At 45.8% G+C, this 13,625-nt stretch overlaps 1 protein-coding gene across 2 annotated transcripts in view; it reads left to right on the top strand.

Moving 5' to 3' along the window:
• The window catches only part of NR2C2 (nuclear receptor subfamily 2 group C member 2), an 80,642-nt gene extending 70,394 nt beyond the window's left edge, over nucleotides 1-10,248 (top strand). For both annotated transcript variants that reach the window (XM_060161088.1, XM_060161087.1), the window contains exons 10-14: nucleotides 33-154; nucleotides 838-977; nucleotides 2,238-2,375; nucleotides 3,756-3,861; nucleotides 6,846-10,248. In XM_060161088.1, the coding sequence (XP_060017071.1) occupies nucleotides 33-154; nucleotides 838-977; nucleotides 2,238-2,375; nucleotides 3,756-3,861; nucleotides 6,846-7,020 (681 nt within the window). In that variant the 3' untranslated portion in view covers nucleotides 7,021-10,248. The remainder of the gene's footprint in view (nucleotides 1-32; nucleotides 155-837; nucleotides 978-2,237; nucleotides 2,376-3,755; nucleotides 3,862-6,845) is intronic.
• The last annotated feature ends 3,377 nt before the right edge of the window (nucleotides 10,249-13,625 follow it).

A 13,625-nucleotide genomic window follows, 5' to 3' on the forward strand; every position in this document is an offset into this window, starting at 1 on the left:
GTCACCCCCGTGCTGTGTGCTCTCTCTCGCAGCTCACGATGCCCAGCCCGATGCCCGAGTACCTCAACGTGCACTACATCTGCGAGTCCGCGTCCCGCCTGCTCTTCCTCTCCATGCACTGGGCCAGGTCCATCCCGGCCTTTCAGGCACTTGGGTAAGTGGCTTTTTTCTCTGTGTGTATCCTTGGGCAGGGCCTTTCCTGCTCTAGGAATGGCCTGGAAGATCTCTGAGGGCCCTTCCAGTTTGTTCCTTTGGCCCGATTTGCTTGTTAAATACAGTTGGTGGACTGGTAGCAAGGGGACAACCTTGGTGGCCAAGGCTGCAGTGTTCCTCAGACCTTTATTGTGCCTTCTCCATGTGCCTTGGACTTGGTGCTAGGAGCAGGGGATGGACTGGAATGGAAGGCAGGAGTCGTCCTGTGATCTTGAGACAAATACAGGGTACTGCGTCTGGGGGCTTCTGAGATGAAGACAGATTGTCTCGAGGTGCATCAGCCGTGCTGTCCTGAGCGTAGATTCCCCCCTCCTCCCTGCTGCAGCCCCAGCTCCTCCCTGGCAGGCTGGGTGTGTCTCTACCTTTTGGAGCCCACCCTCGGGCTCTCAGTCCTTTGATCGCTGCAGCCTCTTGTGACAGAACCATACCAGGGCTGTTAAGGGAATAGTTTCTCCTCAGAGGGACTTCAGTTAAGGCAGTCACAGACAGTGGTGTTTGTGAAGAACAATCCTGGGCATTCCATAGGCCTTCAGCAAATACATGGTGACACAACTTGTTTGGGACACGCGGGGGCTTGGAGGAGTGCCACCGGCCCCCGCACCCACCACGCCTCTGTGTCCCCAGGCAGGACTGCAACACCAGCCTGGTGCGGGCCTGCTGGAACGAGCTCTTCACCCTCGGCCTGGCCCAGTGCGCCCAGGTCATGAGCCTCTCCACCATCCTGGCCGCCATTGTCAACCACCTGCAGAACAGCATCCAGGAAGGTAGGGCAGGGGCTGCGGGTGAGGACGGCTCCGTCTCAGCTGGCCCTCCGCATAGCCAGCCTGTGTCCCACAGCGTCCCTTACCCGTCAGAATGTTTAAATTTCTACCCGACTGCCTTCTTTTCATATAATGAAGAGGAAAGGAAAAAAATAATTGGGAAAAGGTGCTGATTTCCGACATACAGACATTGAGTGATGTTTGCAGAACAGTCACAGCTTCTGTTTTCAGCTTCATTGACAGGTTGCCCTTTCATGTATCTCACAAATCCTCACAACCCTGTACAGTAGAAACTGTTATGTCAGGGTTACATATGGGAAGACCAGGTCCCAGTAAGGTCCCTGGCTTGCCCGGGATAAAGCAGCAAGTGGAAGAGCTGGGGACTGGGGCACAGACCTGGGTCATGTGACCCCCTAGTCCAGAGCATGAATGAACAAGTGAGTCTCTTATTATGAGATCTGTGCAACCACCTGACATCGGGTGGTCAGGTCCCAGCCGTATCAGGGCTGGGGAGTAGCCGGGGTGGTCTCCACAAGCTGCACATCCGCAGCACACTGAAGACACTGTCAAGGGAGCCCACGCTGCCCAGTGTCTAGACTATCCCTGCAGATCACACTTGCATCTGAGGTGGAGTTGAATTGCTTTTTCAATCAGTCATCCCAGTGTTTGAGACCTAGGAGTGTGAGTCACCTAGTCACACCTTCGTTTTTCTAGTTATTCCTTTGGAATAGTTATATAATGGTGATTTTTAAAACCCTGTAACATTTTATTGAATTTTAGGTTTGTTCGCAAACGAGCTTTAGTTTTATTTTTAACTGAATATAATAATACTGCCTTCAGCAAGATACTGTCATGAAGACTAAATCAGACAACGGATAAAATTATTTTGACAACTAAAAAATGCCAACGTGTTCAGGTTGGCAAATATTTATTCAGTGCCTGCAGAGACTTGGAAAGAATTGACCTTGATAAGAACTGGCATGTGGGCCTTCAGCACCTGCAGGCCAAAGGTGCTGCCCAGGGTGGGGCCGGGAAGAATCACTGGTCTTGGAGGTCGTTACTGAGGCAGAATATTAACAGAGTGGAATCTGAGTGCCTGTTGTCACTTCACCTATAACTGGAAAATGAGGCTCTTGAGATAACTGGTTTTTCATTTAAAAGTGAAATTATTCTCTCATTTTTTTCAATATGTGGCCCCTCAAAGAAGCTCATGTTATTGCTCTCATTAGCCTTTCTCAGAGGATCTGTGATGTTGATTTCTAGATAAACTTTCTGGCGACCGGATAAAGCAAGTCATGGAGCACATCTGGAAGCTTCAGGAGTTCTGTAACAGTATGGCGAAGCTGGATATAGACGGCTATGAGTATGCATACCTTAAAGCTATAGTTCTCTTTAGCCCCGGTAAGATATGCAGTGGTCACGGTCACTCAACGACGGTTTTCCACCTGTGTCTACTAATATTTCTGAACATGAGCATGTTTGTCAGGTTATCAGCAGTGTAGAGAGAGCCCTGCCACACTGTGTGTGACTGAATGTTCCCGTAATGTGTGCTTTGCTAGCTAACATAAATACATACGTTCTTTTAAAGTCCTGTCTTTATATTCCCAAAGAAATATGCTGTAGTGCCGGGTAACTTCATATGCTAAATAGATATCATCTGTATCCTAACTAAGCCATTGGCTAAATAAGACTACAGCAAACAAAATTGAGTACACATTTGGCCCGCTGTATCCACGGGTTCCGTATCAGTGGATTCACAGCCGTGAATCAAAAATATTCAAGGAAAAATATATTCCAGGAGTTCCAAAAAGCAAAATTTATTTTGCCACGCACCAGCAACTAGGTACAACTATTTACATAGCATTTATAATGTATTAGGTATTAGAAGTAATCTAGAGGTGATTTAAAAGTATACGGAAAGATACGTGTAGGTTATATGCAAATACTATACCATTTAACGTAAAGGACATGAGCATCAGTGGATTTGGTATCCATGGGGGGTTCCTGGAACCAATCCCCTGTAGATACCGAGGGATGACTATACTACCACCCAGTGTCCTTTTTTTGTTTTGATTTGTTCTGTTTTGCTCTTTGCTAATTTTTAGGTATGTTAGCACTTATAATCCAGTACAGATTGAAACTGCACAAGTTTACCCACAGTCTCTGTAGGGCAGTAGCAGCAGCAGCTGCAGGGCATGCCAAAAGGTGTGGTCACAGCAGATGAAGAAAAGGCAGCGGGACTGTTGGTGGAAAGTAAGAGTCGACCGGGCTGGCCTCACTCACTCCCCGTCAGCTCTTCTCTCTGAGCCACCTGAGAGGCCACTTGGTGACTGTTGTCCTTGACAGCAGGGGTGGACCCAGGTTAACCTCTCTGTCCCACTGCTCTGGTCCCCTACTCATGAATAACAAAATAGCTAATAAAAGTGGGAGACACTATGTGATTAAATATCTAGAGAGCAGATGATAATTTCTAATTTCATGTGGTATATGTTGTCTGGAGTAAGGAAGGAAGCCACAGGTCTAGAACCAGCCCCAGTGGGGCTGCTGAGGCTGGTGTGAGCACCCAGGGGCCACACCTCTCCTGGGAACCTTCAGGTGTGGCAGAGCACAGAGGAAGAGCCAGTGTTCTAGCAAGAGTATCCAAACTAGACCAGCCTTCAGAGCTCAATCTATTGCACTTGAGAAATTTGTCAGAAGTTTTACTAAAAATAAGTACTGAGACGTCTGCAAATGAGGCTTTCCAAATACAGAAGACAATTTGGGGTACTTTTATTTTTTCAGATCATCCAGGTTTGACCAGCACAAGCCAGATTGAAAAATTCCAAGAAAAGGCACAGATGGAGTTGCAGGACTATGTTCAGAAAACCTACTCGGAAGACACCTACCGGTGAGGCACACGGGCACGATGGGGGCGAGGCTGGATCTGTAGCTGCAGATATCAGTTACATTGGCCTTCCCATTGCTGGCAGCCTGGTAGAGCCTCCATTTGATCACACTTTAATTCTTGCATTTTACGGCTGAAAATGGAGTGGGGAGGGTCAGGAGTCCTAGGCCATCCCAGTGTTGCTGGGTGACTGGGTAAGACCTTGGGTTATTGCTCTTTAATTTGAGGGGTTGGGAGCCGTGATCTCCTTTGGGGCTGATGTTGTGTGTGAGATGAGTTCTTACGGAGACTCCGCTTGTCCAGAACAGTCGGCAGCTCTGCCCGCCTGCCCCGCATTCACTGAGGAGACGGTGCTAGACAAAAGGGTTTCCTTGACAGAAGCCAAATCTGACCCCTAGAAAGAGTGACTGGGTTGGACAAAGTAGTAATTTAATCCTCACATAAACTGAAATTTAATCCTCACATAAACTGATTTCCAAATAAAGTTCCTTTATTTGGGTGAAAATTTATGATGTTTGGGCAGCAGGAAAAAAATGTTATCTGTATGCCTTTCTCATGCAGCTTTGACCAGGAAAGTTGTTCTGAAATAGGGCAGAATGTGCTGGCAGGCTTTCCCTCCAGCTGAGGAGTGGAAGAGCTCTTTCCTCGTGACCTCTTCTAACCCACTGGAGGCTATGTGAACTTCTGGGGCCTGTCAAGCATAGTGTTTCCCTCCCCACCTTCCCCCATCATGTCCTCTGCAGACAGACCTCAGTCAATAGGTGCCCTGTGGGCCTGAGTGCCCCAGCCCCAGGGGGACAGTTTCTCTGGTGTGACTGGGGGCCTGTGACGGGCCTGGCTGGCAGAGAGCCTGCCTCTGCTTTAGGCACGCCGCCATGGCCAGACACAGTTTTTGCCAAAGCAGGATCCATTTTCTACTGGAGTCACTGAAGACCTCACAATGAATCTAGAATGGTTTCAGTCTCATTGCATACAAAGTGGTAACACACCCACACCAGAGCTCATACAGCCAGGCGTGTGGGCGTGCTGTCCCCTGAGGAGGCTCTGGGCCCAATCCACACAGAGCCTGTGGCCAGAAGAGGCTGAAAAGGCTCCTCTGGGGCTGCTGGCAGAGCACCAGCACACAAGAATTGCCTTGACGATGGCAGCTCTCTGGCCTTTGAAAGTACATGTTTCTGAAAAATTCCTGAATCACTACTCCTGGTCCAGTCAGGGACCCTGGGGGAGAAGAGGGCAAGCCAGGTAGGTGATTTGGGGCCAGAAATGAGAGCAGGGGCGCTCTCTCATAGCACTCGGGAACACTCAGTTCCCAAAGAAAAGGCCCTAGAATGGTTGCGTCCTGTTTATACAGTCATTGCTTTACTCTGTCCCATCCTTAGGCCTTTTCTCATGCTGTTTGTTCCTCCTGAAATCCTCTCCCATCCTTTGCATCTCTGCTGATAGGAACCTTAGCCAGCGTCTAAGGCCCAGCTAGATATCCTCCCTGACTGGCCTTTGCTGACTTCCCGAGACCCTTCAGCCTGTCGGCCCCTTGGCACCTTTGGGTGCCCTGCCAGACACCATGGCTGGGCAAATGGATGATGGTGCTGGAATACTGCTTTCATAATACAAATATATTTTCCCCTTTCAAAAATAACGTTCAGTGTAGAAAAAATTAGAACATTCTGGAAAGCAAAAAGAAAACTTTTAGCTCTTTGTAAATACCACTTCCCTGTTAACGTTTTATGTATTTACTTCCAGTAATTTCTTAGTATGTGCAACTGGAATCAGAAAATAGAAAATAAGGTTTCGTGACCTTTTTTTCACTTAATATTCAGTGGGCATGTATACATTCTTCTAAATCATTTTCCATGGCTAAGGAGATGCCATAATTTCATCATTTCCCTACTTATGAAAATATCAGTCGTTTCAAGACTGGGCTGGCCTGCAGTTTGCGTCCTGGTGCCCACCGCTCTGGGTGCTGGCTATGGAAATGGCCCATCCACGAGATGCTTCAGATAGTGTTCAGTGACCTGCCAGGACAGGGTCATGGTGTGCCCTCCCGGGGTTCCTTCCAAATAAAAATCTTATTGCTTTATTTTTAATTACAATGCTAAAAGAACACTGGAAATTAGAGCAATATAGAAAAAGTTTTAATTGATATAATCACTTCAAATCCCAGTACCCAGAGGTCAACCATTAGCATTCTGGTGACCATCCTTCCAAGTACTTTATTTACACACATACGTACAAAGGAATATACGCAAGTGAGGTCACGCTGTACTGGCTGTTTCACATCCTCTTTTTTTTTATTTTTGGCTGCCTTCGGTCTTCATTGCCGCGCGCCGGCTTTCTCTAGTTGCGGTGAGCAGAGGCTACCCTTCGTGGCGGTGCGCAGGCTTCTCGTTGCGGTGACTTCTCTTGTTGCGGAGCACAGACTCTAGGCGCGCAGGCTTCAGTAGTTGTGGCACGTAGGCTCAGAAGTTGTGGCACACGGGCTTAGTTGCTCTGCAGCATGTGGGATCTTCCTGGACCAGGGCTTGAACCCATGTCCCCTGCATTGGCAGGCGAATTCTTAACCGCTGAGCCACCAGGGAAGCCCTCACATCCTTCTTTTAAGTTTTTATTCAGCTGTATGTCATGGAATTCTTATCAGTGGATATAGACCTTTATTATCCTCTTTAATGAATATGTAGTGATTCATTATATGGAGGCACCATACTTTATTTTAACCTACCCTCCACTGACAGGTTTTCAGATTTTTCATTTTGGTGGGGCTGAGGAGAGTCGTTATAAACAATGAAGGGAACATATCTGTACATAATCTTTGCACTCATGATAAACTCCTACAAGAGGAACTGTTGAAATCAGAAAAGCAAGGGTGGGACAGTGAATGTGTTTGTTTGGTTCAGTTCCGAGCAGTGCAGACAGGGCCCCTGGGAGCCTATCCAGGGTGAAGTCTGAAGTGCAGCGAACCCCCCTTTCTCTAATGACCCTTCCTCTTACAGGTTGGCCCGGATTCTCGTCCGCCTGCCAGCACTCAGGCTGATGAGCTCCAACATAACAGAAGAACTTTTTTTTACTGGTCTCATCGGCAATGTTTCAATAGACAGCATAATCCCCTACATCCTCAAGATGGAGACAGCAGAGTATAACGGCCAGATCACCGGAGCCAGCCTATAGCGCACACCTCACACCTGCCGAGGAGCACAGGATCCGCCCAGGACCGCTCAAATACAAAGAAAATAAGTAGTGGTATTTTGGTATGTGCAAATATTTCCAGTATCTTAGCTATTTCCTACCTGGTTTCTTCTTATCTGTTAATCCCAGACAGTAGCAACTAAAAGACTAGTAGGATCCTTTCCTGCCATAAGAAATGTTTTAATGCCTTTTGATGAAGCAGCAGATTTTGGAACAATCTTTTAACTCAGTTTTTATTTAGAAATTCTCAAAGGGCAAAAAAAAAGCAAAGTTTTATAATGTCAGAGACTAGTTAAAGAAAACTAAAAGAACCTAAGAGAACAACAGTATGTGTGTATATATTAAAAACGTCCTTGGAAATAATAGCTACTAATTACCAGGGTAATGATATTAGCACTTTCTAAGCACTTCTTATCAATGTGTAATGTTAGCAACATCTTGCCTGTGTGCAGGGCAAATGGAAAACTGTGTATGTCTTTTGCCGAAATACTAATGATTTCTGTGAAAATGCAATAGGGTTACAGGAGACAATCATTTATGCTTAAGGAAGGAAGGCGTCATTCCTAACTGTACGCACATGTTGCTGGTGTAGAGCTAAATTCCCGGGAATGAATGAAGATGCAGCTTATTGTACGTGCAGTCAGGGGGAGTGTGGTGGCACAATCGTGGTGACCTGAATTCGAAGCTTCCTCAGCCAGAGCTGATGCTTGTCAGGTTCCCTGACCTCTGGTCCTGGTCTGTGACGGGCATCTGCAGGCTCCTCTGAACTCGGGCCTCTTCTGGTGACTGGTTCTCAGAATTGGATTAAACCAGTAAGATGTTAACTGCCAGTTCCTGCAGCAACTGAAAACATCCACGAATCACCTCCATCACTTACAGCAGTTGGAGCGTTCTGACCAAAAAGTGCAAGGTGAGCATTCTGAACCCTTGCCGGGACCTCCCGACTACAGTGTGGCGGGGGGTTGCATGTTTTTCAGGTGGAGGAGTGCGAGGGCTCCCTTCTCAGCAGTTTCCATCCCAAATAACCCTTGGGAAGGGCCTGTGTTCCTGCACTTCGGTCCGAACTGGGAGGTGGACTGTGGTGCGGGTCTTGCTGCCTGCCCAGGCAGCAGGTGTGGTGGAGCTGAGTGGCATGTTTCTCAGTGTCTCCAGGCTCAGCACCTCTGTCAGCAGGTCTCTCAATGATCCTGGCGTACCACGCACTTGGGTTCCCCCGGTTGTGCCAGCAGACGAACTCTGGAGCGTTTTACATGATGGATGTAGAAGCAGGCTGCATGCTCCTTAAAAACAACCTCTAATCCCCAAAGTTATCATCTTCTTTCTCCTTGTAAGTGATAGTGACCATTGTTTACAAGAACAGAATGCGGTTATTGGGAAGTTTAGTCGGAGAAAAGCGCCCATAGTTCCCCTGGTTGTGAAGCAGCAGCTCACATTTCCATTTGGGAAAAGTAGCAAGGCTGCCTCAGGTACCTGTACTTTCTTTCTGTGTAGCCCAGATTAAGAAAATACAGTGTGAGGCTAAACTTGTATTTCTGGAACCTTTTGATCAGATGATACCCCAAAAGACCCCAGTGCACTCACTCCCCTGCCTCCAGGCATCCACGGCCGTGTAAAGCTGAGGAGAGCAAGGTGGGTGCCGGGCTGCCGCCACGGGCTTATGGCAAGACGGGACTCTATTCCGCAGTTGGCGGCGGCACTTATGGAAGTCATTAGTGGGAATCAGTGGGAACAGTGTCTCCAACTTGGAAATTCCTGTTTGGATCTGATTATGTCATTTATCGTTCATGCCTTGGGAGCAAATTTTGGAGAATAGTGGGGGTACCTGTTATAAAATAATGGGAAGGATTTAATTTTGACAGCTTAAATTTTTGGTTTTCTAACTTTGAAGTGATTTAAGTTTCAAAATTAAGGCAAAAAGTGGCTAAGGATTTTCGCAGAGGGTATTTTGTAGCACTTGTGTGCATCTTACATAGCGAGTTGCCTGTTTTTCTGTTCTTCTGACTTTGGATGTAAGCATGTCTGTTGATCCTGTAGCAGCTCCCTGGGAACACGTATTGTGTCACACATCTTTCAGGTTTGAGCTCTCGGTGATGGTGAAAAGGTCCACACTGGCCGGCTGCACTGGGCGTCCTGTGTCTGTGAGGCTTTTACACTCAGGTTGCTACGGTATGAGGGCAGCTTAGCCAAGACCTAGACTGAAGTCTCTGCTGGGAACAGAAGGTGGTACCAGCAGGGAGCCAGTGAACACCTGGATAAGCATATGCCCCACTCCAGCAGGACAGCTCGGGAGAAAAGCTGATTCTAAGCTGGTCCTGCTCCCTGAGTCCCTTCACTGCTGATGGCTGATTCTAGTGGACCATTTTGGGCTTTGAACACTCCTCATTAGTTTCCTAGATCCCCTTGGCCTTACTCTGAAGTGGACTTTTCCGTAAAAATCAGCTCCACACTACCTGAATTCTCGCCACTCAAGCCTTTGACAGCAGGTCCATTCTCTCTTGTCAAACTGGTTAAAAGAAACCCAGAGTCAAGAATTATTTAAAGAGATTGCAAGTAAATATTTGGGCTCAACTTTGACCAGGCTTTTAACCCTTGTTAGTAGTTTTTGAAACTCTGATTTAGTACAGTGAGACCAGCCCTGAGTAGTCTGCATCTGAGTGAAATAAGCCAGGATCAGGATTCTTTGCCACGAAAAGCCTGGCCCAGCCACCCCTCCCTCCGTGAGGAAAGTACCTAAGGGAGGTGGGGACAGACGTACACCACTGCTTCTTGACGAAGTGGGCTCTTTTCCATCGGTATTTCAGATAATGTTGGACAGTTATCTATTGAAATTTGTGGAGTTCATTACATATAATCATAAAACAGGACCGGAAGAGATGTAGAAAAAGACCAAATTACTCAAGCAAATATTTTCCATGTTATTCCTTGAAAGTATTTTTAAGGAAGTATGTTACCACCCTTCTGATTTGTGTGTGTGTGTGTGTGTGTGTGTGTGTGTTTGGGGTGGGGCGGGGAGGCTACCTTATTTATTGTCTAACCTCTGCCTTGAGGCTGTGGTCAGGGTTCTTTTGTTGTTTGAGTTTTTATATTTAATTTCAGGTGTAGTCACTTGTAAGATGTTATGTAATCGCCCTCAAGAGGGATCATTTTCTAGCCTGTCAGCGTCAGTATTAAATGCAGACTCTCTCCCAAGGTGGTGGCAATGGACACGGCTACCAAAGTGCTCTTTATCCTGATCCTTTGAGGGAACACCACCAAGCAGAGCAGTCTTGCTCCCAGCCCTGCCCTCTGCCTGACAAGCAGCCTTTGGATGGGGATCCAAGTTCCAGGGCCTGATCAGATTAGAGCCTGGAAACGCATTGCCCACTTTCCAGTGGAAGTGGCCTTATGTGCAATGGGGCTGAAGGTGACATTACAACTCCTCTGAGTCCAGGTCATGAAAGGCGGCATCTTCTGATGCTCACCTTTATTTTGGAGGATGGTGCCCTTCAAAGCCTGGAAAGGCCGGAGAAAGCAGGGCACACACTCACATCCTTCACTGTCCCACTTCCATTCTCCATAGGTTGTGCGGCTCTTGGAAAATGTCTTAACTTTGATGTTAAATTTGCAAAGCTAGCTCAGCATCATGACCGAGTGGGATGAGTCTTTTGTACACAGAGTCCTGGGCCTCCTCACCTGTGCCTCCCACCAGCAGGCACTTCTGTGTGTTCAGCTCTGGGGTCCCTTCGGCGGCATTGTGTGTGTACAGATTTATAGGCTTGTGTGACTGACTGAATGTACATGTGTTTATACCTTCTCTATATGTACAGTGTATATAGCGTATGTGTACATAGATGTATATATTATGTATACAGACATGTAGCCACGTATCCAGACTTCCCTTTTGTTTTACAGAGAATCTATGATAGAGTTTCTACAGTAAATTGATGTGGGTGTTCCATGGTCCCCTCAGCAGGATGGATTTGCTGAGACTTTAACTCCATTTTCCTTTGGGTGAGCCTGGCTGGGAAAGGCCCTGAGGTCAGTGTCCACTCTGCACCAGGGCAAGTTCCAGACAGAAAGGCCCTGGCAGGATAACATTGCTTTCTCTTCTCTAGGAAGCATGAATGTTGATGGCTGATTTCTATGGTATACAAATTACAAATCTTAAATTATCTAACTGTATATATAGCATGTGAACGAAATCCACTGACCTTATTCCTTTCTATGAATTATGATTCTAAAATTTTTAAATTTCAGATAAAAATTGCATTTTTATACAGATGTATACCCTTAAAGCTACAAATGCCAAATTTTCCTTGTCCAGGTCTATTCTGAGGAATTTTCCCATTAATCGGGCTTTAACTGAGATACAGCACTCAGGAGCCAGGGCCCAGCCCAGCAATAGTTGCTCATGCACCTGGTAAGCAGAGACCTGAATGGTGGGAAGGTTGAAAGCTGGCCTGCTGAAAGAAATCACTGGATAACTGCAAAAACTCACGTAATCCACAGGTTACTTTTTAAAAAAAATAAGCTTACTGAAATGTTTGAAAATACTTCATTGAGACCACAGTACTCGGTGCCTTTTGTGAGATGGTGGGTCGTTTAGCCTTCAGCTTCCCATAGCTTTGATGTGACAAAAGCTCCTGCTACTTCACTGGCCTCATCCCACAGTGATTGTTCGACCTTTCCCGTGTCCTTGCCTGTCGTGACAATCGCACTATTTGAACGTGGCTCTCCAGTTAAAACAAGTGGAAGCCTGACAGTCTCTAAATGAATCCTTAAAAGTGTTCCTTTGGGGCTATTTACCTTAACTTTAATCTAAGAATAATTAAACTGTGAGTTTAAAAAAAGTATCTTGGGGGTGAGGAATGTCTGAGATATTTTTAATGCCCAGCTATACTTTCAGTTAAGAAGCCAATAATAATTCTGAAATGCTGGGAAAAAAGGCTCAGCAATATTTATCGATTGACAGACTGTGATAAAGCTTAACACTTGGATAACAATTAGCAATGGTAGTCTTTACATTAAAAATGGCTTTTCTTTAGGAAAGTGTAGTCAATTATCATTTTAACAACCAGAGCACTCATGGATTCTAAATGCTGCTGCCACACACAACTCAAGTGCTGGAGTATTTTTCTACACTCTCTCCGTTCTCCCAATTATCTTGTAAACCAGTGTTCAACTAGTTTTATAACTGAAAACTGCACATTTTCATAGTACAAACCATAGTTTTTACCTATAGTTTGGAGCTGTCTGTTAAAATGTAGCTGCACTACCAGCCCTTTCAAAAGAAGTGTGTTAAAGGAAAATTTGGGTGTTAGATTTTTGGGACCGTTTCTGTAACCTCTGCCCTTCACAATATAGAAAATATTGTTTATGCCATCACATTTTAATTCCAGGTTTAAAATCTGTCGAAAGCTGTATAGCTTGAAATCAGCTTTGTTTATGCGATGGCATTTAAAAAACAGCATGTTCTTTTTAAACTGAATTTTATATCTAATCAATGTCTTCAGTCTCGAAGAATTTGCATTGTTGTGTTTGTATATAGAGTATTGCAGTGCATGAGTTAGCTTTATGCATTTTATTAAATGCTGTTTCAATGTGGCATTATTGTTGTGGCTTAATACTACTACCTAAAAGAGGTTTATACTATTAAAGTGAATTAAAAACTAATGTGCATCCTGCTCCTCATTTCTCCTCGTAATAGTAACATCGGTAACGCCTGACCCCCAGAGGCACCCAGAATGCTCTGCCTGAACCCCAGGTAGGTGGCAAGGAGGCACCCTGGTCGTCAGACCCCTACAGCTTGCACCCCACCTTAGCCTTGCCCAAAAGTGACTTAGCCCTTGATGGTCCATTTGATTGGTCCACTGGATTGTAAATACCTTTAACGAAAATGCTGGCGGGACCATCCCCTCTGCGTCCTCCCAGTGGAGCCACTCCTTGGTATGGTGTCCAGAAGCCACGCAGACTTTCCTGGAGCAGAGCAGAGCACAGCTTGGGCCTCCGGACGCACAGATCGCTGGCACAGACAAATGTGCACAGAGCCAGGCCTCAAACCGGCAGACGCTTCCTGTAAGGATATTTGCTATCCAGGGTAAAAACGTCTTCTTAAAGTTTCAGAAGTTTAGAACTTGCTCATTATGTCATCTGACCTCTCATTTTACAGATGAGGATTCTAAGGTCCAAAGTCAGATTCATGGCAGAACCCACAGGCAGCCAAATAGCTTTAAGTGGCTTTGCCAGGTAGAACTCAAGATGAGAAGAAAACTGGTCACTTCAGTAGAACAAGGCCAAAAACCATCTGGTGAACACTGCTTATGCAGACAGAATTAAGAAAATGTGTCAATTACAAGATCCTCATATGAGAGGACTGGGATTGACATATACACTTATATAAAATGGTAACTAATAAGAACCTGCTATATAAAAAAATAAAATTAAAAAAAAAGATCCTCATAGCAATCTTCTCTACTAATTTCTTCCCATTTTTGTAAATTTAAACCCATCTTTTTACCACTAATAAAGTAGGAAATAGATGACAAAGGAATAATGCCCCCCAGTGGTGTTTATCTCCATGCATGTTACCTGCTACCTATAAAATAGTC

Source organism: Lagenorhynchus albirostris, chromosome 10 (assembly GCF_949774975.1).
Source record: "Lagenorhynchus albirostris chromosome 10, mLagAlb1.1, whole genome shotgun sequence".
In the NCBI taxonomy this organism is placed as follows: Eukaryota; Metazoa; Chordata; class Mammalia; order Artiodactyla; family Delphinidae; genus Lagenorhynchus; species Lagenorhynchus albirostris.